Genomic DNA, 26,893 nt, shown 5'->3' with positions numbered 1-26,893 from the left:
GAAAAAAAAAATATTAGCTTTTTAGAAAATTAAATTATTATATTCCTTTTTGTTTAGTTTCAAAAATTTTAATATTGATTTATTCTATTATTATATATTTTAATATTTTTATTATTAATTTTATTTATTTATTATATATTTTTATTTTATCTATTTTTAGCAAATATTAGATGCTAAAATATTTCTTTTATTGCTTATTTTTTAGATTTTGTAGAGGTGTTTGCAAAATGAAATAAATATCCATATTAACAGCTATTTTTTTACTACTGATTAAATTATCTTTAATATTTACATATTAGTTTAAAGCTTTTTTTTATTTACAATATCTAAAGATTAGAAGCAAAATCATTATTAAGTATATTAAAAAATTAGTTTAACAAATATTTTCTTTATTATGAACACATTAGAATAAAAAGTATAATTAAACTGTAAATATCATCCTTAGAATCCTTCAAAGTATTTGCAAATATGTAGGGAAAGTTTCAGCTTAATACCTATTTGCTCTACTTGCACGAAAATAAAAGGTTTAAGTATCTAATAACTCATTTTAAATGAAGAATGCTTATCCGCTGATGAAAATAGTATTATAACGAATTGGCCACCATTAGATGATTAAGATTTTGAAGTCAAGCTATTTTAGCTGTTACTAGAAGCCTCTTAAAGTAACTAAAGCAAATAAATAAAAGCATGCTACATGTAAACATTTAAGTAGGATATCATGGTTCTTTTAAATAAAATTTAGGATATTGATTTTAGCTACAATCACTCTGAGATTTTAAGAATTTATAATCAGGTTTCTTAAAAAGATAAACTAAGATAATTCCTCACAAAGAAGATTAGTGAAGAAGAAATCTAATTCTATGTTTAAAATATGATGTAGAACACTTAAAATAGTGAGATCTAAATTAAATGTGCATTAAAAAATTATGAAAGATATCACAATGTTTCTAATTTAAAAGCTTATCAACATCTTTTTAGCTGCATTATTGACTAATTAGAAACATTTGTTAAAAACTTAGAAATAAATTAAGAGGAATAAACAGAATTAGATTAAATTTCAGAATAAATATCTTAAATATAAAATTCCAAAACAATTTAAATTTAAAATAATTTACAATTTTTTTCTGAAGCATAAAATAATTTGATTGAAAAACTACTTGAAAAAAAGAATTTGAATAGCCTAAAAATAAATTAGATTAATCAAAAAGTCTTAGAAATATAAAATAGCATGATTAACAATATTTATGATTAATTAAGTTATAATAGTTAACACCTAGATACTAAAAAATTACTTCAACCAACTTAAATCAGCATGTACTAAAATCAGCTATTTTATTTTGATTATCCTATTTGCTAAACTGATTTAAATAAGTATTTTAAAATTAAAGTCAAAAAAGCAGATGGTTTTCTTGGTATAGGAATTTTGAATAAAACTGATACTCCAATTTCATAACAAAAATTCTCAGATCTCATCTAATACAATTTATACTATTATCTAATTTCTTCAGACGGGTTTTCATGGAATTAAGAAGATATTAGCTAAAACAAAGTTTAAAATTCTTTTTAATTCTTTGACAAAGATGTTATCCTAGTAAAATTAGAGAAAAATTACATAACCTTTAAAAAAGAGTTTTCAGAAGATGATTTATTTATTATGAGATTTACATATAATCCTAATAAAGAGTATTATTTTTGTTGTTATAGAGATTCTGGCTTAAGCGATATCCAGCTTACTCTATGAGATAGATAAATAGTTAAAGTAATTGATAATTGTGTCTTAATACATTTTATTTATTTTTGAATTTGATGCTTGTCATCTTTAATTAGGCTAATCTAATGGTTAAACTTTTTAACATCCTTCTATCTGTTATTCTTTTAAATAATATTTATGTGTAAAAAAATTTTTTTTAATCATCAGTTTTGTTTTATTTTTAATAAAGAACATATCTATTATTTACAGCTATTCATTCCTCTTACCCATGTCCCTCATTTACTAATCGTTCGCTAAAAACGAGGTCATTTAAAATATAAGGGGTCATCTATAACTTAATGAATATAACTATTAAAAAAAAGTTCCCAAGATATAGAAAAATTATAATGTATTTTTTATAGAATATAATTTTTTTTTGATAATTAATTTTATTTGTTAATCACAAAGTAATTAATAATGAATTAGGAATAGACTTTTTTTATTAATAATCAATTAATAAATATTTTAAGAATTAAAAATTAATTTGGATAAAAGTTTAGAATTTAAAATGTTTATGCAAATTGAGGTTCTTTGTATTATTTATGATTGATATATAACGACTTGGTATATTTTTGCTTAGAAATAAATAAATAATTCATATATTTATTTATCAAAACATCTATTGAGTATTTATTTATTTCTCGCTAATATAAATTTTGTAAATTAATTAATAATTTTATTACAACTATTTAATAGGATTTATTTATTGATCAAATTATTTATCACTTAATCAAATATTTTTTTACTTTTAAAGTAACAAATAATTGGTAGAATAACTCTTAATTTTGATTAGCAATAAGTAAAATACATCAAGTATTTGTTTAGTTTAAGAAAGCAAGAAGTAAGTTAATAAGTGGAATCTCATCAAAAGCTAACTCTTCAGCCATGGCTAGTTAATTTACAGCATTTTTAGCTCCTTCAGATTATTACAAAATGGCGGAATCCGCTAAGAAACCGAAAAGAGATTTCATTTCATAGTAGTAGAAAGAGTAAAAAGATTAACTAAAGAGAGAATTAGTGATGATGAAGAGATAAGCTAAAACAGTTAATTAATTGTTGGGTGAAGATATACATAAAAAGAATAAAATGGAGTTAAATAAACTAAATTGGTATTATAAGAAGAGTTTTGCTAAAAATAAAAATGAAAAATACTTAGAGTTTTAAGGGGTTATGCACAAACTCATTTCAAACATAAAAAATTCTTAAAAGGATCTTAAAGAAATAAAAAAGAAAAATGATAGTTTTAGGGTTGAAGATATTAAATCGTAATAAAAATAGAAAATTTATTAGCATAAAATTCATTCATTAATTTATTTATTAACTAATCATATAAAAATAATTTTAACAATATTGAAAAATTATATTTAGTTTTACCATATCAGAAATTCATTCGAAGGAAGTTGATAAGTAGAAAAAAGGAAATCGCATTAAATCTCTAAAGGAAATTTCTAATTCTAATGTAAAATAAAGTATGAGCTAGAGCCAAAAAATGACTTTAAGCTAGCTACCTTTTTTTAGTAAAGATTTTGAAGGAAATTAAGTAACAAACGAGGACATAAATAATGATGAAAATGATAATTTTGAAGACAATCAAGGAAGTAATGATTATATTATAGAAAATTAATCATCTACAAATTTTGATAGAAGAAAGATGAATTAGAAATATTCAACAACTCTAAATATAATTAAACCTTCTGACTTAAGTAAAGACAGTACAGATAGACAGGTAGATTTTGCTAAATTCAACAAAATCATTAATAAAATGCAAAAACTCTGTGAAGATATTATTCCTGATATTAAAAAACTAGCTAAAACAAAAAAGATGCAAGATAAGTAATTAAAAACTTTCAAAGCTTATTTATAAATTATATATAAATATATTACTATCAAATTTATAAATAATTTCAACATATAAAACGAATAAAACAACTTTAAAGTAATTTATTACAATTTTTAAGGCATGAAGCCAAGCATTCAAGGTATTAGAAAGTTGAAAATGTTTAACAAATAAACAAAATTTAAAGGGCAATCTTTTCTAAAATATTTAAAACACTAATTAAAAAATACTCAAAGATACAAAAGAGATGATAAATATTTAAATCTATTTTTCATTAATCCCTTGCAATAATAAAATTCTAACTTCATCTTGAAAAAATGCTTTTAAGTCAAAATTTAAAAATGAGGGTTGTTATTTAATTTTTTAAATTTTATAAAAATATTTTTTCCACTTTTTTAAAGCTTTAAGATGGATGATCAATTCAATTCATTTCTTTATTATTAAAATTATGAATAATTAATTTAGCTTGAAAAAATATTTTTAAAGTTTTTAAACAAAATACAAAAGAGCACATTTAAATTATTTTTTATTATTTATCTTAATATTTAAAAAAAAAATTGACTAATTCAATTTTAACTAAAGATAGTTTAAAACAGATAAAATTAGATTAATTGAAGTACTTAGAAGCCCTAATTATGCAAATCAAAAATAGAATATGAAACTTATTTCAAATGAAAGAGAAGAGCTGCATCCTTATCTAAAATTTTTGGGATATGACAATATTGAGTAAATTCCAAATTTGGCTAAGAGACCAAGAATGGAGATAGTAGAAAGTAGGTATTTGTATAATCAGTACTTATAAATTGAGAAAAAGAGTTTTTAACAGATTAAAGATGAGCAAACTATAAAGGAAAGAAATTCAATTTCGTCTAATTTTGAAAGATCTTCTAAAAAATCACTTAAAAGATCAAGTTTAGCAGCTGTTAATATATCTCATAATAATAATAATAATAATAGCTCATTACCTTAATATAAAACAGCAAGGAATTTTTAGTAAACAAATTCACCTCGCTAAGATAAAATACCAAATTCATAAAGGTCAAGACATAGTAATATAAGAAATACAGATGAAAGTAGCTAAAATATTAAAAGACTTAATTCATTAGGAAATGAAAATTAGAATTCTAACTCATTTATAAGAGAAAAAACTGGTACAAGTTCATCTTATTTCTAACGAAAAACAGCAAATACTTCCCCAAAGAGGTCTCACCACTAGATCTAAAGACACAATTCATAGTCTTCATTTACTCATAAAGTCAATATTGAAAAGTTATCTCCAACTGCAAATGTATTTGACGACTCATAAAAGGTAAGAAAAAATAGAATTGCTAATTCTCCTTAAAAAAGTAGTTAAAATTCTATAAATTCTCCTTTAACAAAAAGATAAAATTCATTAAACTCTCCAGAATTAAAAGTACACAATTTTGCTAAATATCCTTAGCTAGTAAAATCTGATTTGCAAACTTAGCCAGAGTCATTAAAAAGATAAGCCTCTCGTCGCTCAGATTCGAAAAGCATCGATTTATAGCAATAAAATACACTTGAAAAAGTAAACAAACAAACAAACAAACACATTTTTATTCATAAATTAATTAATAGATTTATTTAAATATTTCAAAAGTTTTTTATAAATAGAAAGAATATTTTTTTTAATAAAGACTAATTTAGGGTATTAAAGTGTGAGTGAAAGAATTAAGAAAAGAGGATAAGATTAAAAGTTTAATTAATTTGAAGAAATTATGTCTCCGAAAATGCTTTAAAAAAATATTTTTATTAGAAATTCGCTAGATCTGAGTGTCCAAATATAAAAAAAGTTTAATCTCTCTTAATAATCTTATATGAGTAATTCGAATAGGAGATATTCACATAACTAATAAGAAGAATCTGTTGACCAAAGTGGAGATGTTAGCAATAAAATTGGATTTCTCAATTAAGAGGGTGAAAAAAAGAAAAAAAACAACTAAAATTTGCTAGAAGGATTCTCCAATTATTTCAACAAATTTCAAAGCAGCTATGATTAAAGTTAATAGGATTAAAAATTAGAATTAAACAAGTGCAAATCTGAATTTCTTTCATCTCCTATTAAAACGAGCTTTGAGAGGAAAAATTTAGGTACTAATCACATGAATGAGGATCCAAATTTTTTAATTCAAAGCAGAAAGAGTAGCAATGATTAAATTCATTCGTTAAAAGAGCCAAAAAAAGAAAATTATACTGATAATTATAAAATTACAAGATCTAGCTTTAAATAAAAAACTGAAATTTCTTAAACACCAATCAATTCTGTTAAGAATTATAATAAAAAACAGATTAGCTTCACAAATAATAACTCTTATAGATAAAATTAAAACAATGAATAAAATTCATAATCTTATGATAAGCTCAACACTTTTAATAGAACTCTTAATTAAAGTAGATTTAGTAGCATAATTGGTAAAGGAAATTAGAATTTGAACGAAACCAAAAGCAACAAAGAATTATCTGCGTTTTCTGCTAATGCTAAAACACCTTTAAAGAAAGACTAAATTTAATAGGGAAAAGAAAGTGATCATATCCAAATAAGACATTTTCATCAAAAAAATTAAAATGCTGCTTCTCAAAGTAAAAATGATGTTAGCTTTATTGGTGGTAAAAAGAATGGGCTTCATATAAAAACAGAAGAGAGTGAATAGGATCTGCACTAATAAAACGGCCATCATCATACCTTATCTCATAGCACTAGAAATTTGTAGACAGCTCAACACAAAGATAAAAATGATAAATAAAACCATGAAGTTGCTGACATATTTAATACAATGACTCTCTAGGATTTAAATATAATGAGAAGATAAGTAGAATAATTGAGAGGAAAGAATAATGAAATCTTTAATAATATTGCTACAGCAGCTTAAGAAGGAGAAAACAAATTCTAAAAAGGGTATCAGTAAATAAAAAGAGAAATGCTTACATACAAAGAAGAAAAAGATAATATTGTAGATACTTGGGAAAAGAAATAATTATTGTAGAAGTAGAAAAACAGAAAACAAATTAAAGAAATTATTAAAAGCCACTACGAAGAATAAGAAAGAGTAGAAAAAGAGTTATATTAACAAAATTAAGATTAAATGGATCAATTAATTGGTTAAAACTACTTCTATAGTTCAAGGGATAAAAAACAATCAAAGCAAAGGCCATCAAAAAATCTTTCTTAAAGTATTTATTTTAACTTCATTTTTTTATAATAAGTTATTTTATTTTTTTTCAAATAAGTTATTCAATTTTTTTTGGAAAGAGCTTTTGAATTTTATTCAGATAAGTTGTTTAATTTTTTTTGAAAAAATTATTTAATCGTTTTAAAAATAAATTATAAATTTTTTAAAAGAAATAATCTATTTATTTTAATTTTGTTTGTTTAAAAAGAACTGACCTATGAATAGCTAAAGTTAAAGAATATGCGACTTATTTAGCAAGCTAAAAATATAACGGCTAGTAAGAAACTAATAGAAGAACCCCCAATAACAATAATTCCAAATAAGTTATTTTAATCAAGCTTTAGCCAAAAAATATAGGAAACAATAAGATAAATCAATCAAAAAAGTTAAAATGAAAATTCAAAAGAGGAAGATTATCATAAAAATTAAAATAATAATCAAAATTCTGGAAATACAAATAACAACAGCTAGCCTATGAATCTGATGTCAATTTTAACTAGTTCTCCAGGAAGAAGAAGCATACTATAAAATAAAACAAATAACTCGAGCAATCAATTCAACAAAAAGCTCTCAATAATAACAGGTGCAGATGATTCTATTCATAAAAATAATACAAGTTTAAATGACTAGTTTCAACGCAATAATTACTCATCAGTCATTAATCTACCTAATTTAACAGCTATAAACGGCTCTTCTATTGATTAAATCATGTCAATTACAGACAGAAATATTTTAAATAAGACTGATTAAATTGAAGAAAGTAAGCATTTTATCAAAGAAATAAACAATAGCTCAATAACTGACAGCTTTTTAATTAAATAAATGGAAGAATTTATTCACTACAACCAGAATTCTCTTAAAAACTAATCTATAACAGAAAAAGAAGAAAATGACAGAAATTAACAACACAGCAATAGAAATAACAAAAGTTATTATGCAGCTGCAGAAAATGAAAGTTTAAATCAAAATAAATCAACTATTAACGTTAAAGAAGTTTTTGACAATTAAGAAACTAAAAACTCAGAAAAAAGAAATGTTTCGCTGAAACTCCTAAAAGAAAAATAGTAACAAAAGTAATAAATTAAAGAATATCTATCTTAAGTCTTAACTAGATTTAACAGAACACATTCCAATCAATCAGATGAAATAATGAAACAAATTCGTAAATACAGAAGAGACAGAGTAAAAATTAATTTATATTATTATTTTTTACAGATAAAAATTGTTTTTATAAATTTAAAAGGAAAAAAATTAAATTAATGTTGACTTCGATTAAATGAATAGTGAGCTTTAGAAAAAGCAAAACGAATTCTTGCTTATGATGTCAGCACAAACCGAAGAAATGAAAAAGAAGAAGAAAATAGAAGACATTTTATGGTAAACTCAACAAAGAATGTATAGTAACAAGAAATTCGATCCAACTAAATTTTATAGAGATGAACTTAATTGGCAGAATACAATCAATGAAGTATTAAATTTATTTATTTATAATTTAAATATAATTAATTAATATTTAATAAAATAAAAATTTTAACCAATATAATTAAATAATAAAGGCCACAGAATATTAAGAAGGCTTAGAGGGTCATATGAAAAAAGTTAAAAACACTCTATCTAAAGCTTAAAAATAAGGATCGCCAAGTAGTAAACTTTTACCATTGACTCCTGCTTAGAGCTTTATATAGTAGGCTAAAAAGAAGATAGGATTTAAACAATAATGAATTTATTTGATAACAACAAATTATATCATTCAAATAACTATTATATTAAAATTTTAAACAATATTTATACTAAATTTAAAAATAATTTTAATAACAAGTTTAATAAATAAATTTTATTAAAGAATAAATCAAAGCTAAATAATTTAATCAAACTGTTTATCTATAACTAATAAGTTAAGATTTACATATTTTATAAAATTATTTGTACTTCAAACAAATTTCCAATTAATTGATTTATCTTTATTGATTATGATTTGGTTTTTTTTATAGATTTTACAATGATTTATAATTTTTTGAAAAATCTAATTAATTATTATTTAAAATAAAAAATAAAGCTTAATCTTCATTTAAAAATTATAACTTAAAAATACATTATTTGGCTTATTATTTGGGGCATTTATCCATTATTCTTAAATTTTTTTATTCATTGGCGCTTAATGTTTTTTTGAATTAAAAAAATTATTCAATTTTTTTGATATTTTAATGGAAATATCAACAAAGATGAAATTTTGATTTTTATTAAATTTATTTGCAATGATAATTCAGAAAAAAATTTAGGTTTTATTCGCACAATTGGGAAATAATTTTAACTAAAAAAAATAATAATTAGAAATTATTTACATAATATTGTTTATGATATTTGTATATTTTTTCAAATCAAAAATTGGCATAAATAAATTTTAGAAGATCGCAGATATAAGTAATTTTAATTGAATCTAGGAGATTATTAAATATCTTGTTTGCTATCTTTATCTTTTTAATGTTTGGATTTACATTGAAAGATTAACACAAAAAAATGAAAAAATTAATTTAATTATATATACAATGATACTTACTTACGCCTAAGGACAGTGAAAATTGCTGAGATGATTATTATTATATTAAGAATCATTGAGTTTGCTGAAATATAATTCCTAAATGCTTATTGGCTGATTAATCTAATAAACTAAAAGAAAATTTGGTCTATTAAATTATTAGATATATAGATAATAGTAGCGCAAAAACAAAAGGCTAACTATATAGCCAATCAATAAGATAAATTACATTCTTACGAAACTGTTTCTAAGTTAATATATTTTTGTTACAAAATACAAGCTTTATCACTAATAATCAAGATTCAATTAAAATTGGAAAAATGTTTTAGATGGATTTCAAAGTTAGGAAATATATTTAGCATGCAAAATTGCATGAAATGGAAAAGCATAAAAATGATGGTGATTTGGATACATTAGAAAAAATAGATTAGAAATTCAATGATTTTTGTACTGTCTACGAAAAGTAGTTTGATTAAATATTGTCGAGAGGCAGCACAAAAGCTGATTAAGAATCTAAAATCTATTCTAAGTCTCATTTAAGACTTGATGGAGGATACAAAAGATAAAACAGCTTAAAAAAGCAACCAAGTGGGATTATTTTAAATGGTTCAGTAGATAATCTTTACGCAGGATAATCAGCAGGTAACATAAACACAAATCAGATTTTGCTAACTCAAAAAAGCAAAACATTAAGTAAAAATGGTAGCATGCCTTAAATTTGTGCACCAAATTTTATTATTAGGAAAAATATGAACGATACCATGAGAGTGAGCTCAACAAAATCTTTCTCAAACCTTGATATGAATGACACTCAAATGTCTCCTCTTAAGTTGAATGGAAAAACGCAACAAAACAACTACGTTTCACAAAATTCAATTCAAGGAACAATTTAAAATTAATCAAAAAATTCAGGAACACAAAATGGCAAAATTTCTAGATATGAGCATAGTAGCTAATCAGGATTCCCTTCTTATTCTACTCAAGCTACATTAAATCCCAAGTAAAAGACAAAAAATAGCATTTATTTATAACAAGTATTGTTTTAATAATACAATCTTTCTACATAAAAGTTATCCAAACAACAAGCAATAATAATCTAATTAATTATCAATCCATTCCCCAAAATTTTTAAGTAACTTAAATAACAAAATAAATGATTCAAAATTCATATATCATCAAACAAATTACTCTATAATTTAATATAAATTAACTAAAGTCAAGCAAAGTAAAGAAATATTGATTGATTTTCACTTAAAATTATTATTATCTAATTGCCCTTAATCTATCTTTTAGAAATCCCAACATTTACACGATACATTCAAATTTATAAATATATAAAAAGGTAGAATACTGATGAAAGTTAAAAATTTCAAAGATCTTAATCAAGAAAAAATACAGCTTTAGAATCTCCTTCAAAATCACTTGCCATCTCACCAAGAAACAATTCCCCTAATAAGATTTAATCTAATGTTACTAGCTAGAAATTAATTCAAGATCATTAATAAACTAAAACAGTGAAGTTTGCAAACGAAAGTCCTAAGATAAAAAGTTTGAAAAATATTGAAGAAATTTAAGATAACTTAGTCAAGATAGGAATAGGTTCTTTAATGCTTGAGTAACTAAGACTTTCTCAGATTGATTTAAATAAAATTGAGGATGTAAACTCTTTTTCTGATAGATAGTCTCTATTAAGTTCTAAGTAAATAAATAAATATATAAGTTATAATTAAAAAATTATTGTGCCTAACTAACAAATAAATAAATAAACATTTTGATGAAAATTAAAATATATATCAATTTTAAATAACTAGGATATTAAAAGAATTTGGTATTGGGTAAGCTTAAGTCATAGGATTTAAAAAAGAGTAGGAAAAGCAAGAATATATCATGAAAACGATAAACAATACAGTAACCAGTTTGTATAAAAAATGGATAAAGTCCTAAGAAGAAAGGGCAGAAAAAATTGAAAACATGGAAGAAGAGTACTAAGATCTAAAAGATAAGCTAAATAAGAGAGAAAAATAGGATTTTGAATGGATGAATATTGATACTGAATACAAGGCATTAGAGAATGAGCTTAAGTAGCTAATAGTAAAAAAATTGAATGATGTAATAATTATATATTTTTAAATTACTTTGATCTAATTATTTAAAATAATTTAAAAATAAGTACGAAACTTAGACTTATATTTTAGATAACATTCAGTCTGAAAAAGAAAAGTAATAGACTACAAATGAGATGCCAAAAATGTAGTAGCCTTCAATAGCTAGCTTACCAAATAAGAAAAATTCAATTGATAGTAAAGAATATGGAGGTAGCATGTCGAATGGGTTAGAAAGTCCTCCTTAGTCACCACTTTAAGTTGGAGATTCAAATAATAAGTTATTTAAAACAGCTAATACTTATTCAATTAAAGTCATTTCAAACGATTAAGAAAATAATGGCAGTTTAAATAAAGAACAAACTCCTAGGAAGCACAGTATTGACTTTAGCAAAAATAATTTTGCAAAATAGTAAATTTTAAATTATCCTTTGAGCTCAAGAGGTTATATTTAAGAAAAAAATTCCCACCTTGCTTCTACAGTAATGCATACTGATCACTCAAATATGACTGATATTAACACCTCAATTACTAAGTAGTCAGGCAGAAAAGGAAATTCAATTTAGTTAGACAGCTAACACAACTTTAGGAAATCTTTCAATCAATCAGCCACAAACTTAAGTTCGTATAATAATAATGCTGAAGAAAGCATTTTGTTTAGCTCTGAGAAGTAACAGGGTTAGAGTTCAGTTTAAAAAGGGGAAAAGAATTAGTTGTATGATTATTAATAGAATATCTAGAGAGAATAAGATGCTGAAGTTACCTCTATTCCAAGAGTTACTAATAAAGAAGGTAAAAAGTATGTATATGGTGAAAATACATACGTAAAAGAAGAGATTTTAGATGAAAAATTAGTAAATAAAATAACTGAATACGTTGACAAGTCTGATTACATAAAAGAGTTAGGTGAGAAATTGTACTCGTAAATTGATTGGAAAATCGAGTTAGATAATGCTTTTATAGAGCTGAGAAAGGAAAACAGGAAGAAAAATAATAAAATCAGTAAAGGAAATAATATGAACTTGATAACCTTCTTTCCAATTATGCAAGATTTATTCAAAAACTTGAAAAGTGACAGAAACAAAGAAAAATTAATGTAAAAATATAGAGAGGGAGAAATGCTCACAAATGAGTAGCTGAGTTTCTTAGCTTCAACAAATTAGCTTTTAAATAGATTTATCGATAGAGATTACTTGGATAAAGGTATTAAGTTCTTTTAAAAAAAAGGTATTCAATCTAATCTGGAGTACTTGCTTGCAGAGAATATTATACAGACATACGAGCTTATCAAGGAAATTATCTTCTTTCATCGTAAGAATTACTTGTTTAACAAAAATAAATAGCTGCTTTAAGAGCAAGACATGTTTAAACAAAGGCAGGAATAAAAAGTTATTGATTTATAGAAGGCGAAAGAAAAAATTAAAATGAACAAGAGGATGGAGGCAGTGTGCAGATCTCTTGACAAAAAACTAATAGAAAAGGAAATGAGAAAAATAGAAAATTAAAACAGATTGTCTTTTGCTTTAGCGAGCAAAGACAAATCTAATAACCCTGCTAATCATGTTGCATAGAAATTTGTTGATAATATAAAGAAAAGTATCTTTGAAAAGCAGAGTCTGAGAGATACATTTATCAATCATATTTCGATTCCCAAATAAGCTGTAAAGATAGAAGAAATAAAACAAAAAAAGAAAGATAATTAAGAGAAGTAAAAAATGCTGGATAAAATATCTGCTGCTGAAGGCGTTGACCTTCTTCAAAGACTGACAAACAAAGCAAAATACGAGGATGATCCTAAGAATGAAATAAGAAGATCATACCATCCCTCTTCCAAATTATTTGTTGGTAAAAATTTTAAATTAATTTATTATTTTATTAAACTTTTTGTATCTTCAGAGGAGCACAGAGACGAATACAACCAAATCACTCCTAACGAAAAAAAGATTGTAGATAATGAAATTAAGAGATTTAAAAGAAAATTCATATAATCAAAAGCTCAGGATCAGGAAAACCATGATAAAAATAACTTCGCTTCTTTCTACACTGGAGGTCCTTTGTAAAGCTCATATGTAAAAATAAATAAATATTTTATAATTGAATTTAAAAAGCTGATTCAAACAAAATTTTAACAATAAAAAATAGATAAATTCAAAATATTATGGAGAAAAGCAAATTAAGACAATCATAAGAGTATAAGCTATTGCAAGAGGATACTTAGCACGTAAAATACTAAAAGCCTTAAAAGAAAAGAAAAGGAGAGAAGCTGAAATTAGAAGAAAAGCAGAAAAAACAAGAGAAAAAATGCTTCTTAAGGAAAGAATCAAACTAGAACTTTATTCACCTAAAGGAATTATAGATAAAATGACCCCTAAGAGCAAAAAGTCATAAAATGGCTCACCAAAAGTAGGATTTTCTGATGAATTACAATCTAAAAAAATTAAAAAGAAATCAAGGTTCAGTAAAGTTCATAGAAAATCTATTCTTACACAGGCTCATTATGATTTGGTAAGAAAAGAATAATAAATTAAATAATCATTAAACTAAAATTAAAAATATCAATTAGGCAATGCAAAATGAAATGAAGTTGAATTATCACAGAAAGGTCATTCTGAATTAAGATGTTTCAAATAGATTTTAAAAATTAATTGGAGCTGCTAAGAGTAACAATTTTGCTTACATAGAAAAGGGGAAATTCCAGTTTTTCACAATGGATGTTAACAAATGCGACGAAAATAAAAACAGTCCACTATATTATGCTGCATTCCATGGCAACATTTATTTTTGCTAGTATTTAGTTGAACTTGGAGCTGATGTAAATTAAGTCTGTCAAGAGGGAAATACTCCTTTTCATATGGCTTGTTAGTCAAATAATAAGAATTTAATCATGTTATTCATACAAGCAGGAGGAAATCTTGATAAAACAAATGTAGAAGGATTAACTCCTCTCTCTTACGCTTCGTTTGATATGCTTTAACAACTTGATGCTATGAAAGTTATATCCCTAAGAGACACTAATATTAAGTAGAATTTTAGAAATCTTAAAATTTTCAAAAGAGGAATTCCAGAAAGTGAGTTTAAAACTTCTGCTGTTGAATATGATCCTTCTCATTAGTTCACATAATTTCCTTCTCAAAAATAGCAATAATAAGCATAATGAATGATTAATATTGCAGAAAGTTTAAATTTTATATAAATTTGCTGTAAAATATTTATTGCAAAATAAATCTATAATTTAAATTTAATTTAACTCAATTATAATGTGTTAAATGTAATATTTATTGTAAATTAAATATTATATTGTATTCAACTCCTAAATATTATATAAACTTTAACAGATAACTAAAACGCACTGAAAAAATAAATAAATTCCTAAAAAAGAAATTAAATTTTTTAAAATATTTTACCTAAAAGTTTTTTTGAAACTAAGTTTAAAGAGATTTAATATATAAACAAATCTATCTAAAATTTTTAATTTATCAGAAAATATATTAAAAGGATATGATACTAAACTGTGATCTTTAAGAAATACAAAATTAGGATAATGGATATAATTGATGGTAAAAAAGAATTACCCTATAATTCCTAAAAAATGAAACATAATAAACTCTGCACATATATAAAGAGGATCTAAAGTATTTAAAATTATTATATAATTCATATAAAATAGGCATTTTAACTATTTATTTTCAGAACTTAAACAAATATTTATAATTATTTTATCTATCTTAAAAATATGTTAATGTTTGTTTAACTTTCATTTTTTAAAATATTTTAACTAAATTAACAAAAAGAAAATATAAAATTGAAATTATGATTTCTCTAAGCTCCTCTGATAGATAAAATTTATGAATAAATTAATATGTCTTAAAATTTAACTCTTCATAAATTTGTCAGTTTTTACTTTAAGACTTGAAACCATGGACTATTTTTTCAAGACATTCCTTTAGCTTAACTTAAGGACATGCTATATTGATTCTAAAAAGCTAAGAAGTTTGCTTAGGATAAAAGAAATCAGACAAATCTTCAAGCAAAACATTACTATTTATTAGAATCTACTTAATTTTTTGATAGGGTAAGTTAGTTTTGGAGAAATCTAACATTGTTAAATATCCAGCTTGCATTTAAAGTATTTCAATATCAGGATATTATTCTGTTAAATACTATTACATAAATTCATAATTACTAACAATATAGTCCATAAGATCAGTTAACCATTATTCCCCTTGGAAAGAATAAGCGTTTTCATAAGCAATTTAGCCAAATATGTTGGCATAGTAAAAGCCCTAAGAATTATTTTTTTAAGTGAATTATCTGTGAATTTCTTAGTTAGGAATAACAACAGTACTAATGCTTAAACCACTCAAATTAAAAGCTTTGCTTGGAGTAAAGATTGTTGCAGTATTATTGTTAATTTCATTGCTAATGCTTCCTGCTATAGTGTGTCTAATTGAAATATAAATAAAATTTGTTCAAGAATAAATCTAAAAAAATGTTATCAAAATTAATTTTAAAAATAAAATAAGCAATTTGATTTTAGTAAATTTTTTCATTTCACCAAAAAAAAATTAATTGTTTTTTGATTTATTTGATGTGAGAATTATTTAAGCAATTTTAAATAAACATTTTTTTAACTATAAAATAAATATTAAATATATTTTTGAAAAATTTAATAAAATAACTAGCATTTCTATTATAATTGTAATCTAATTCTTTTTTTGGGTAATTTCATCCACTAATTTAATTATGCTATTAAAAAGAAATAAATAGTAAACAAATATTTACTTATAGCCAGGAAGAGTAAGATCAGCAAATATTTCGTCAGAAATCAAAAATACATCATATTTTAGACATAATTCAGCTACTCTTTTGACTTCATCGTAAGTCCAAACTCTTCCACTTGGATTGAGTGGATTACAGAAAACCATAATTTTATTGTTTGGATCTGCTAGTTATTCTTCTAGTAGTTCAAAGTTTATATAATAAAGACCATCTTAAAAGATTAATGGATTTGGAACAATTTTTCTGCCAATCATAGTAGCTTGGTCAATAATTTTGTAATAAATAGGAGTCTATATGATAATACCTTGATTTTTTTTGCTCTTTAAGCGATAAAGTGTGCTAATTGTTTATAGTGTATTCTATGTAATGTTAATTTATTAGGGTTAAATTTCATAAGAGTGTCTTCTTCTACACCAACTAATTAAGCTATTTAAAAATGGTTCATATTTAATTAATAGACCAGGATATCCTTTTTAATATATTAGCAATTACTCAATTATTATCATAAAAAATATATTTACCATAAATATTGTTTGTTTTGATTCGCTTTTGTATTCCTTCTGTGATATAAGGACAAACATTAAAGTCCATATCTCCGACCCAATTGCATGATACTTCTTCAGGGTTTTGGTATTCTGGGAAAAAAATAGAGATAGCATCATATTTAAGGCAGTGAGAATGCATTCTGTTTACTACTGTGCCAAATAACTCCTTTTATCTTTCGATTTACTGCTGCTTTTCGTTTTCACTTTGCATTTATTTTTGCTAATTACTTTCCTACATTTTAAATTCTTGTGCAATTTATTAAAAATAGATATTTCGTAAACCAAAAGTATTATCAAAAAAGTTAATAAGATATTTTACTGTTTATTTTTTTTTCATTTTAGGTCTTAACTTTGAAAGCATTTTGTATCTACAAAATAATAAAAAGTTAATAAAGATTTTCAAATTATAAGTAGAGCCAATAAACAAAAAAAAACAATGAATCTTCATATTAAAATAAAAAATGCAGTTGAATGTTTAAAAATATTTTATTTATTTAATTTTTTTTTTATTATTTCTTTTTGATTTACGAGTAACAATAGATATAAATAAGATTTTTTATTGATTTATTGGTTTTACTCATGCATTTTCATTTTAATGCTACCAAATGCTGCCTCCTTAACATAGATAAAAATCTTAAAAGAGGTCACAAATACAATGCTTGCAATCACCAATCTTTTATAGAAAACCATCTATACAATTAAAGAATTTAGTTTAATTATTTTCTTTATTATTTGCAGAGTTGCACTTACTAAATTCTATATGAATATTGGAAAGACATTTTTATTTGTCTCTGCATTTAGAGATATCGTAAATATCCACATTAGAATAAAAATATTCTTTATATTCATTTAAGCAAATTTATTCTCGTAACAATTTTAGTTGACTTTAATTTTGCAATTGCTTATTTTCTATGGACTCTGCTGCTATAAACTCTAGCGAAAAAAACGAAAACAATACCAAAAAACCTAATTTATACATTTTATGATACTTTTATTTTATGCTTTATCTGAATTTTTTATTTCTTTTTGTTACTATAAAACAGCTTCAATTATTTTAAATAAATTATAACAAAAATCAAATAATTAATTGATGAATAACTAATAAATAAATAAATTTTTCTTATTATGTTTATCTATTGTTCATTTTTATGCTCTTAATTACTATACTTGGGGTGATGGCTCAATGGTAGAGCATCTGACTACGGATCAGAAGGTTGCAGGTTCGAGTCCTGCTCATCTCGTAATTTTTTTAACTAAAAATCAAAAAAACTAATTATGTTATTTTTTTATAAAAATATAGAAAAGCAATTTAATTTCTTAATTTGTCTAAATGCACCTTATATTTTTATTGTATTTGAAATGATATTATTACTTAAACTCTTAAAGAATGTGGTGAAAATTTGGATCTTATAATTATTGAATTTGGGGTGATGGCTCAATGGTAGAGCATCTGACTACGGATCAGAAGGTTGCAGGTTCGAGTCCTGCTCATCTCGTAATTTTTTTAACTAAAAATCAAAAAAACAAATTATATTATTTTTTTATAAGAATATAGAAAAGCAATTTAATTTCTTTTATTATCTAAATACACCTTATATTTTTATTATATTTGAAATGATATTATTACTTAAACTTTTAAAGAATGTGGTGAAAATTTGGATCTTATAATTGTTGAATTTGGGGTGATGGCTCAATGGTAGAGCTTCTGACTACGGATCAGAAGGTTGCAGGTTCGAGTCCTGCTCACCTCGATATTTTTTATCTTAAAATCCAAAATTACAAAAATTGCGAGCTTTACATTTTAATTTGTAATTTTCTTGCATTTATTTTGTATGAAAACGCCACTTTAAACTTTTACTTTTAATGCTTATGCTTTTTGTGATTTTAAAGAATGTGGCGAAAAACTGCTTCTTAATATTATTGAATTCGGGGTGATGGCTCAATGGTAGAGCTTCTGACTACGGATCAGAAGGTTGCAGGTTCGAGTCCTGCTCACCTCGATATTTTTTAAAAATAAATTTAGTTTCTTTTGAATGGTTTACTCAACTTAATAGAAAATAATAATAAAATTTCAACCTGGGGTGATGGCTCAATGGTAGAGCATCTGACTACGGATCAGAAGGTTGCAGGTTCGAGTCCTGCTCATCTCGTGAATTTTTTCCATTTCCTCTTTCCTACTTTAAAAACATCTAAAAAATAAGCACTAAATTACTATATTCGGGGTGATGGCTCAATGGTAGAGCATCTGACTACGGATCAGAAGGTTGCAGGTTCGAGTCCTGCTCATCTCGTAATTTTTTTTTTACAAAGTAAATTTTTTAATTTCTTAAAAAGCATTTGAATAGTAATTAAATTTACAAGCAAAATAAATACAAATAATTTCATCATAATACTTTAACTAAATTTTAAAGAGCATGCTTTGATTATTAAAAAATTGATTGATTTTTTTTAAAAAATGGTAAGCTAGAAGAAAATTAAATGAATTGCCATCTGTTCATTTCAAATAATTTCACTTTTCGAACTAATATTAATGTATTTGGGGTGATGGCTCAATGGTAGAGCATCTGACTACGGATCAGAAGGTTGCAGGTTCGAGTCCTGCTCATCTCGTAATTTTTACTTAAAAATTGCTTTTTATTTAATATATTTAATTTTTCTATTAATTTAATTAAAATCCTTAAAAAGCTAAATATTTCAGATATTAATTGGTATTTTGGTTTAATTTTGAAATTTCTTTTAAATTAAATTAAATTTATTTATTTAAGATATGACATTTTGCTTAATAATTGTTGTAAAATTAAGAAAATCTCATGTGCTCGGGGTGATGGCTCAATGGTAGAGCATCTGACTACGGATCAGAAGGTTGCAGGTTCGAGTCCTGCTCATCTCGATATTTTTTTTAACAAAAATAACTAAAAAAAATGAAAAGAAAGATTTTTTAATTGAATTAATGAAAAGTACTAAGATAATAATTAATTATGGAAATAGTATTTAATTATTTATTTATTTTAATGAAGAGAAAATACAAAGATAAATATTTCGCATAAAAAAATTTAAATGGATAGAAAAAAAAATTAATATATTAATTTAATTAAAAAATATTGTGGTGATAATGCTTCCAAAAATTAAAAAAGTGGTGAATATTAATTATTTGCATGTAAACAAATAGGATTGACTTAATATTTTTGTTATTATATACAGGCTTTAATAGATTAGGTTTGAATAATTAAATTGTATTAATTTCTTTACTCACTTAATTATTTGATTGTTGTGTAACTCTAATTGTTTATCAAAGAGTTTTGGGAGTATTTTAGACCAATTTTCTAAACTTTAAATAATGGCAGAACAACTTAAATTAAACAAAAAGGTTCTTCAATAAAATGATGACTGCATAAACCTGCAACAGCTCACCACAAAAGAAATCATTAAAACAATTTTAAGTTCTGAAAAGCCAATTCCTCATATTTAATAACAATTACAATAAAGTAAACTAAAATAGTATAAATAGCTTAAATACACAAAAGCCAACCTTGATTTTGATTTGATACATAAAGAAAATGAAGAGCTAAAAAAATACAATTAAACTGATTATATTTATGAGAATTTTTAAAGTTAAGATGCGTTTGATAGTTTGAACGAAGGAAACCATTAAGTATATTTCAACAAATATAAATCACAGCCAAGTTAGTAAGATGTCGCATTTAGTGACAGACAATTTCAGTAATATCAGATGAAACAAATCAACAAAAACAAAAATTAAAATCATTTAACATAGAATGATGGAATCACTATAAACTACATTAGCCAGCCTAGCGTAAACTACAAAGGCGAAGACAACAGATATAATTTCGTAACTCAAAATTTCGATTCAGAACATTACAAAGAACATAATTTTTAATAGAATTTATTTTAATAATCAAAATAAATTTAAGAATAAAACGAGATATCTCAATACAAACCAATCAAAAATAATTAAATTAATTTAGAATTAATATAAAACAATGCAAATTTTAATCCGAATACCTCTGTTTAGCCACACAATGCCTTTTTGAGAAAGAATAGTAGAATGCATATCATAAGAAGGTCTTTAGTTGACATCCTCAATACTAATTCAAGGCTACCATCCCCATAAGATTGTGAATCTCATTTTAAGAGACTCAACAGTAACTTTGAAAGTCTCAAACACAGTCTTTCCTAGTGCGAAATCAGTTAAACAGGAGTCGATAACAAGATTTTTGATTCTAGTTTTTTAAGCTAACATTATAATTAAAATATGAATGATAATATAAGTAATTCTATCATCCGTAATTCAAGGTAGTTTAATCGTTCTTCACATTAAAATCCTCTAAGCAAATCTATGATAAATAGCCAAAAAAGCAGTTTATAAGATTTGTTAAACAAAAAAAAGCAGGAAAAGTGCAATCAAATATTTTTAGGATTCAACAATATTTTGCTCCATAAAAATAAAGTCGAGCAAAGGATATTTAACAAAAATGAAATAATTGAACCAAATTTAAGCAAACAAAATAGTTAAAACTCTCAAGAACAAATTTCATAGTAAAATCTTAATAAAAAGGACCTAAGTTTAAGTAAAAAAATGCCACTTATAAGACTAAGAAGCAATAGCCAACATTCATCTCGATTTTACTCCAAAACTAGCAGACTAAACAACGAAAGTAAATAAATATTTAAAATTGTAATCCAATTTATTTTTGATTAAATGAAATAGTTAGTTCTTAAGAAGCTAGTAATAGAAAGGAAAGAAATTAGCATTTAGAATATAAATAATAAATTAGTGCTTAAAATTAAAATTAAAATCTAAATCATAATGAAGCACGCCTATCACAATCAAATTTACATGAAAATACGTTATATTTAAAAGAAATTTAATTTCCAAATAACAATTTTCATTAAAAATAATAAATTTTCAAGAAAAAAAGATCAAATTCTCAAGAAAAACCAACTAAATCAATTGACTTACTAAAGTTAGTGCCTAATTAGAAAGAAGAGACAGATAAATTAAAGTAAAATAAAATGATATAGCAATTTTTACAACATATGAGAGAATAAAATTAAAGTTAAAACAATTAAAGCAGCAGAAACGGAATCATCTCTAATTTAATAAGCTAGAACAGCTAACCAAAAATAGTAAGTACATTTTAATACTAGCCCATTTAATCAATAAATGTGACCAAGTACAACGAATTTAAATTAAACAAAAAGAGAAGAGCTTTTTCAATATAGAACTGCTAGTTTGTTGAAAATCAAAACTTGCAGGAATTATAGTAATAAGAATAAAATTAAAATAAAGTAATAAATAACAAATACTATCAAGCTTTGCTAGAATAATATGATCCTCAAAGCATCTAAATTTTAAAAAATAAAATTATTGCTAATGAAAACAGAGAAGATAAGGGATTTGACCTTAATACTTTTCTTTACTCAAAATACATAAATTTTATCAAGAATCCAATTGTTAATAAAAATCATAATGAAATTAAATCCCAACAAATGAAAAATATCAGAAAAACTTACAGCTTAAAAAACAATGATTAATTGCAAAGAACCACTTCTATTAAAAAGAGTTCAACTCAATCTCCCTAGCTAGTTTTTAAAATGTAAGAAGATGTAGAAAAGAATATTAACTTTAGTGGCTGGGATGACACTTTTGATTTAAATAAAAGAGATGATCTAGAAAACTACCTTCGAGAATCTAATAAAAGAGATTGGGTATTTTGATAAGTGTGTTTATAGTATATAAATAGTTAATTTATAACATTAAATATTGCTTTTTTGAAAAAATTAAAAAATAAATTTTTCTTAAAAATAAAATATGTTAAATAATTTTGGGCTAATATAATTGAGCCTTACTATATATATGAGGAAAAGTAGTAATCCATTTTAATTGAATGCATGTTTTTTTAAATATAATTTTTAATTTTGAATATAATTTTTTCATTTTTCTAATCTAAAAGAAAAATAATCATAATTATTTTTTTAATTGTTTGATAATTTCAAGAATCTAAAAACTATGAAAAGGTTGTAAAATTAGATAAGCTTATGTAAAAATATAAGATTAAATGTGAGAATATTTTAGTCTATATTAACTAATTTTAAAATGTTTAATTTAATAGAGATACTTACTATCAATAAAATATTTATTAAATTAAACTTTATTTAAATTTAAAAAGATTCCTTAAATTAATTAAAGATATAATATAATTTATTTTATTTTTGTTATATCAGTTAGAGGCTAGAGCATCTTATTAATTTTCATTTTAGTTTTATTGCTATTATTATTCTTATTACTAATTTTATTACTATTCGTTTGATTAAGATACTTGAGATTACAATTTTTCTATCCAAGCTAATCTCCTCTCTCTTTCTTCTTCTTGAGGATCTATCTTCGAATTATTTTTCTAAAAAATGGATGTTTCATCAACGATAACTGATGTATTTTTACTTAACTAACTAATATCTTTTGTAATTTTTTTTGTTTCACCAGCAAGCGAAGAATTATTATTATTGTTCAAACTTTAAGTCTTAAATAAACCATCATTAGTCTAATGAGAACCTTTTTGTTCTTATTAATAATTTTCACTTTCGTCTTGTTTTAGGTTAGTCAAATTCTTAGTAATCCCAAAGAACATTGTTTATAGTAACATATCTCTTTAGCAGTTCAAAAGCAATAAATTCATCAATTCAATCTTTTTTCTCAGACACTCATCAGCAAAAGTACGGTTGTAGCTAGCTATTTTCGGCAGTCCATAAGAAATAGCACCACCTTTTAAATATAAAAATAATTTTAGCATACTGAAAAATAAAAATAAAAAATTACATTTTTTCAAAGAAGTGTTTGTGCTAGCAAGCAATTAACTAAAATCAAAAATATTTTCCAGATTAAGTTCTACTTTTAATTTCTTTTATTCATTTGTTTAAATCAATTCTTCAAGTTTTAAGATATCTTAAATTAAGCCTTTAACTCTCTAAATGATCTTAGGTTCGTTGATTTAAGATTTAATCATATTACCAATGTTATTAATAAGATCATCTTTTTTATAAAAATAAATAAATAAATCAATCAATAAATTAAAAATAAATATAAACTTTGAATATTATTTTATTTAAATAAAAAGCAGATAGATATTAATTTAAGATATGACTTGTAAATAAAATGTTTAAATTCATCAATATGTAGTATTTTATAAAATTATTAATATCATCCTAAATTAATTTAATTATCAAATCAAGTAAATTTGTTTACTTAAATAAAAAAATTCTTGAAATTTATTGAATGAATATTTTTAGGATGAATTATCTTTCTATTTTATTTTATATATTAAATAGATTCTCTAAAAAATATTTTTATTGTTTATTTAAGTTATTGATTTGCTAAAAATATTTATTCAATCTATTTTAAACTTATTTCATTTATTTTAGATTTTTTAAAATTAGAAAAATTTTATATTAAAATTTACTACTAGGAGTAAGAAATTGGGTTTTATCTACCAAATTTACGTAGTAAAAATAAAAGACATTTTTTTAAATAAACATTAATTACCTAGAGTGAAAATAATTTTTTCTTAGATGGTTGCATTTTCTATAAACTTAAATCTCTTAGACTCAGTTTATTATTCTTAATTTTTACTGTCTTTTTATTCTCCTGAATCTTTCTAGCTCTTAATAAAATTTATTTTGAAAATAGCTTCAGAATTTTTCTTTTTTTAATTTTTTGATTCATTTTGATGATCTTTAATGGCTTGCTCAATATTGATGGGGCTTCTGCATTTAGGACAAAGTTGATTTGACTTTCCTTAAATTAACTCTTTTAAACAGTTTTTGTGGAAAAAGTGACCACATCCAATCTTTTTTCCATGCTTAATTTCTGATAAGCAGATCAAGCAGGTGTTATCTATTTCTTCTATTTCCTCCAAGTTAACATCAGGTAATCTTTTAAATTCCAAATAATTAATTAATAATATTTTCTTTCATTGAAAATACAAATAAAGTATAAAATTTATCTAATTTTTCATCAAGATTGGACTCTCTTTTCAATTCAAAATAAAGTTTTTTACAAAAAAGATTGAAATTATTCAAAAGACTTTTAAGATTAAACAATCTGAGAAGCAATTGCTTAATCAAATTTTAAATAGCATCATTTTTTAGTTTTGTTTAAAATTAAATTCAATTTTACTTGTTTAAGAGCCTTAATAACTTAACTGATGAGAAGAATTTAACTATTGTATTGTAAAGCTGGATAAGGTTTTCAATCAAGTCGACTATAAAAGGGAATAAAAGCATGTATTTAATTCTCATATAAAGCTAGATACACAATTTGCAAACTGTTAAAACGAATTCTAATACCATGAAGAAGTTATTTTTATTTTAGAAATGAGAGTATGTAAACATCTCAAAAGCTATTGTAAAGTATTTAATTGCAGGAAATATGATATTCAAGCTTATCAGTAAATATTCTAAGAAAAACAAAATTAAATAAGAATCTACAGAAGTATTTGTGAATGCTTTTATCATATATCTAAGAACACAAGAGTCCAAACAAATCAGTGCTATATAAATTACTGTTAACTTCATGTGCATCTTTACATCTGTTATGCTCTCAGCTATAAGCTATTTTCAAAAAAACAATGTTATTTTTCAAATATTTAAAATTAATTAATAAGATTATTAGTATCTTAAATATAATTTAAATATTTTTCTTTACATATTCTGATCTTTTAATTGCTGCTTAATGGATCACCCATATAAATCCTAAAACAATAAGCCATGAGTAAAATGAGGAATCGAAGTTATCTTCCTTGTAAATCAATATGATGAATACAATATCAAATATCTTTCTCTTTAAACTATCTAAAATACTCTTATTTATCAAAAGTAAATCAATATATATGAATCTAAATAAAATGTTTTATTGCTTTTTTAATTGATAAATGAATAATTATTTACAAGTTTTTCTATCTCTCTGATTTCTCCAAAGAATACTGACATTATCATCTTAAAAAAAGCTAAGCCCAACATAAAAAAAAAATTGAGCATGATTAATTTATTAGATTTCTGATTTGTCAGATAAATAATTGTAGGATAGAATTGCTCATGAATAGTATAAGAATTTATTATAGCTCCTCCTGCTAGCAGGATACTCAAAAAGCTGTAATGCTTAAATGTTAAAACAGACATTCGAATAGATAAATTATTCCTTTTTATATTATGAAATTCTATTTGCTATTTTCTTTGATCCTTTCTTTGCTATTCAATTAATAAATTAATTAATTAAAATTAATGATTTTCTAAGCAAAAAATAAATTATTTAAAAGAAATAATCAATATTGGCATCTAAAAAATTCTTTTTGATAAGCAATTCATTCTATCTCTTTTCTTTCATTCTATACGTGTTACTTAATCATTTATCTGTTCCAAACAAAATACTATCAAAAATGCTTTTTATTTAATTAGATCTAATCCATAGTAGCTCAAATCAAATAAAATAAAATCATATTTTCATTTATTCATATCTATCCTATAATTCTAATAAATTATCGTTCAATTCTTTTTTTAAATTATTAACATAATTTTTTTTAATTTTTAAAAACAAAATTCAATAAATAAATTAAATTTATTAATTTTATTCAAATTATTAAATTTATGCAAACTTTTTTCAATAAATGATGTTAATTTATAAGTTTAAATATTAGAATAATTTTAAAAACTAGAAGTTCTTTAATTTAAGATAAATAATTATTTTACCAAACACATTCATACATAAACTAACAAATAGCAAGTAAACTCTTATTAAAAAAAAATTATTTTTACTTAAATATTATAATAGGGTGTATTTTTATTATTATTATTCATTTTCTTTAGAATTCTTAAAAAATAAAAAATTAAACTTTTAATTTTTATCCTACACTCCTCCTCTTCCAACCCCTTACTCCTTTCCTTAAAAATATATTTTATGAATGAATTTTAAAATAAAATAATCAAATAAATTTTAGCAATTTTTTAATAAAACAATAAATTAAATTTATAGTTGAAAAACAAAAAACAACAAATTAAACACGAAAAAAGATACAAATTAATATTAGACATTAAAGTTAATTCAAAAATATATGTGTTTTAAAATTAATTTTCAGATGTA

The 26,893-nt window shown here is 23.5% G+C and overlaps 9 protein-coding genes across 9 annotated transcripts in view; 5 read left to right on the top strand and 4 right to left on the bottom strand. All coding sequences in view use genetic code 6, as the record gives it.

The window, feature by feature from the left end:
• Positions 1-370: 370 nt before the first annotated feature.
• On the top strand, positions 371-1,741 carry TTHERM_00673430 (hypothetical protein; the record flags this gene model as incomplete). The annotated part of the gene is made up of 1 exon (XM_001015013.2): positions 371-1,741. Exon 1 carries the CDS (start codon positions 395-397, stop codon positions 1,739-1,741), a length of 1,347 nt encoding a protein of 448 aa, XP_001015013.1. The 5' UTR covers positions 371-394.
• An 894-nt stretch (positions 1,742-2,635) lies between these two features.
• On the top strand, positions 2,636-8,499 carry TTHERM_00673420 (hypothetical protein; the record flags this gene model as incomplete). The annotated part of the gene is made up of 7 exons (XM_001015012.2): positions 2,636-3,015; positions 3,119-3,583; positions 4,170-5,136; positions 5,246-6,779; positions 6,987-7,960; positions 8,022-8,246; positions 8,335-8,499. 7 exons carry the CDS (start codon positions 2,636-2,638, stop codon positions 8,497-8,499), a joined length of 4,710 nt encoding a protein of 1,569 aa, XP_001015012.2.
• A 940-nt stretch (positions 8,500-9,439) lies between these two features.
• TTHERM_00673410 (IQ calmodulin-binding motif protein) lies at positions 9,440-14,852 on the top strand. Its single transcript, XM_001015011.3, has 7 exons — positions 9,440-10,314; positions 10,657-11,013; positions 11,126-11,423; positions 11,485-13,261; positions 13,313-13,485; positions 13,559-13,921; positions 13,980-14,852. Exons 1-7 carry the CDS (start codon positions 9,635-9,637, stop codon positions 14,571-14,573), a joined length of 4,242 nt encoding a protein of 1,413 aa, XP_001015011.2. The 5' UTR covers positions 9,440-9,634; the 3' UTR covers positions 14,574-14,852.
• A 454-nt stretch (positions 14,853-15,306) lies between these two features.
• Positions 15,307-17,188, bottom strand: TTHERM_00673400 (class I/II aminotransferase; the record flags this gene model as incomplete). Its single annotated transcript, XM_001015010.4, has 3 exons — positions 15,307-15,859; positions 16,199-16,664; positions 16,717-17,188. 3 exons carry the CDS (start codon positions 17,186-17,188, stop codon positions 15,307-15,309), a joined length of 1,491 nt encoding a protein of 496 aa, XP_001015010.4.
• Positions 17,189-17,317: 129 nt separating this feature from the next.
• Positions 17,318-18,563, bottom strand: TTHERM_00673360 (hypothetical protein; the record flags this gene model as incomplete). Its single annotated transcript, XM_001015009.2, has 4 exons — positions 17,318-17,706; positions 17,903-17,977; positions 18,113-18,232; positions 18,368-18,563. 4 exons carry the CDS (start codon positions 18,561-18,563, stop codon positions 17,318-17,320), a joined length of 780 nt encoding a protein of 259 aa, XP_001015009.2.
• Positions 18,564-18,682: 119 nt separating this feature from the next.
• Positions 18,683-19,665, top strand: TTHERM_00673300 (hypothetical protein; the record flags this gene model as incomplete). Its single annotated transcript, XM_001015008.1, has 3 exons — positions 18,683-19,049; positions 19,204-19,349; positions 19,543-19,665. 3 exons carry the CDS (start codon positions 18,683-18,685, stop codon positions 19,663-19,665), a joined length of 636 nt encoding a protein of 211 aa, XP_001015008.1.
• A 412-nt stretch (positions 19,666-20,077) lies between these two features.
• Positions 20,078-22,479, top strand: TTHERM_00673290 (hypothetical protein; the record flags this gene model as incomplete). The annotated part of the gene is made up of 2 exons (XM_001015007.1): positions 20,078-21,416; positions 21,470-22,479. 2 exons carry the CDS (start codon positions 20,078-20,080, stop codon positions 22,477-22,479), a joined length of 2,349 nt encoding a protein of 782 aa, XP_001015007.1.
• Positions 22,480-22,739: 260 nt separating this feature from the next.
• TTHERM_00672290 (glutathione S-transferase, amine-terminal domain protein) lies at positions 22,740-26,049 on the bottom strand. Its single transcript, XM_001015006.3, has 6 exons — positions 25,705-26,049; positions 25,463-25,618; positions 24,935-25,368; positions 24,302-24,690; positions 23,579-23,791; positions 22,740-23,524 (listed from the first exon to the last, which is right to left on the bottom strand). The coding sequence occupies exons 1-6, from the start codon at positions 25,933-25,935 to the stop codon at positions 22,983-22,985; spliced, it is 1,965 nt and encodes a 654-aa protein (XP_001015006.3). The 5' UTR covers positions 25,936-26,049; the 3' UTR covers positions 22,740-22,982.
• Positions 26,050-26,413: 364 nt separating this feature from the next.
• Positions 26,414-26,893, bottom strand: part of TTHERM_000672289 (glutathione S-transferase, amine-terminal domain protein) — a gene marked incomplete at both ends in the record, with an annotated part of 1,284 nt that continues 804 nt past the window's right edge. Inside the window, 3 exons of the mRNA XM_012797431.1 lie at positions 26,414-26,473; positions 26,569-26,623; positions 26,828-26,893. The exon at positions 26,828-26,893 is cut by the window's right edge and continues 323 nt beyond it. Of these exons, the coding sequence (XP_012652885.1) occupies positions 26,414-26,473; positions 26,569-26,623; positions 26,828-26,893 (181 nt within the window). The remainder of the gene's footprint in view (positions 26,474-26,568; positions 26,624-26,827) is intronic.

The sequence above is a fragment of the Tetrahymena thermophila genome (genome assembly GCF_000189635.1).
Source record: "Tetrahymena thermophila SB210 genomic scaffold scf_8254658, whole genome shotgun sequence".
In the NCBI taxonomy this organism is placed as follows: Eukaryota; Ciliophora; class Oligohymenophorea; order Hymenostomatida; family Tetrahymenidae; genus Tetrahymena; species Tetrahymena thermophila.
Note: the sequence above shows the minus strand (reverse complement) of the source record. Positions and strands in the feature narration are given on the sequence as shown.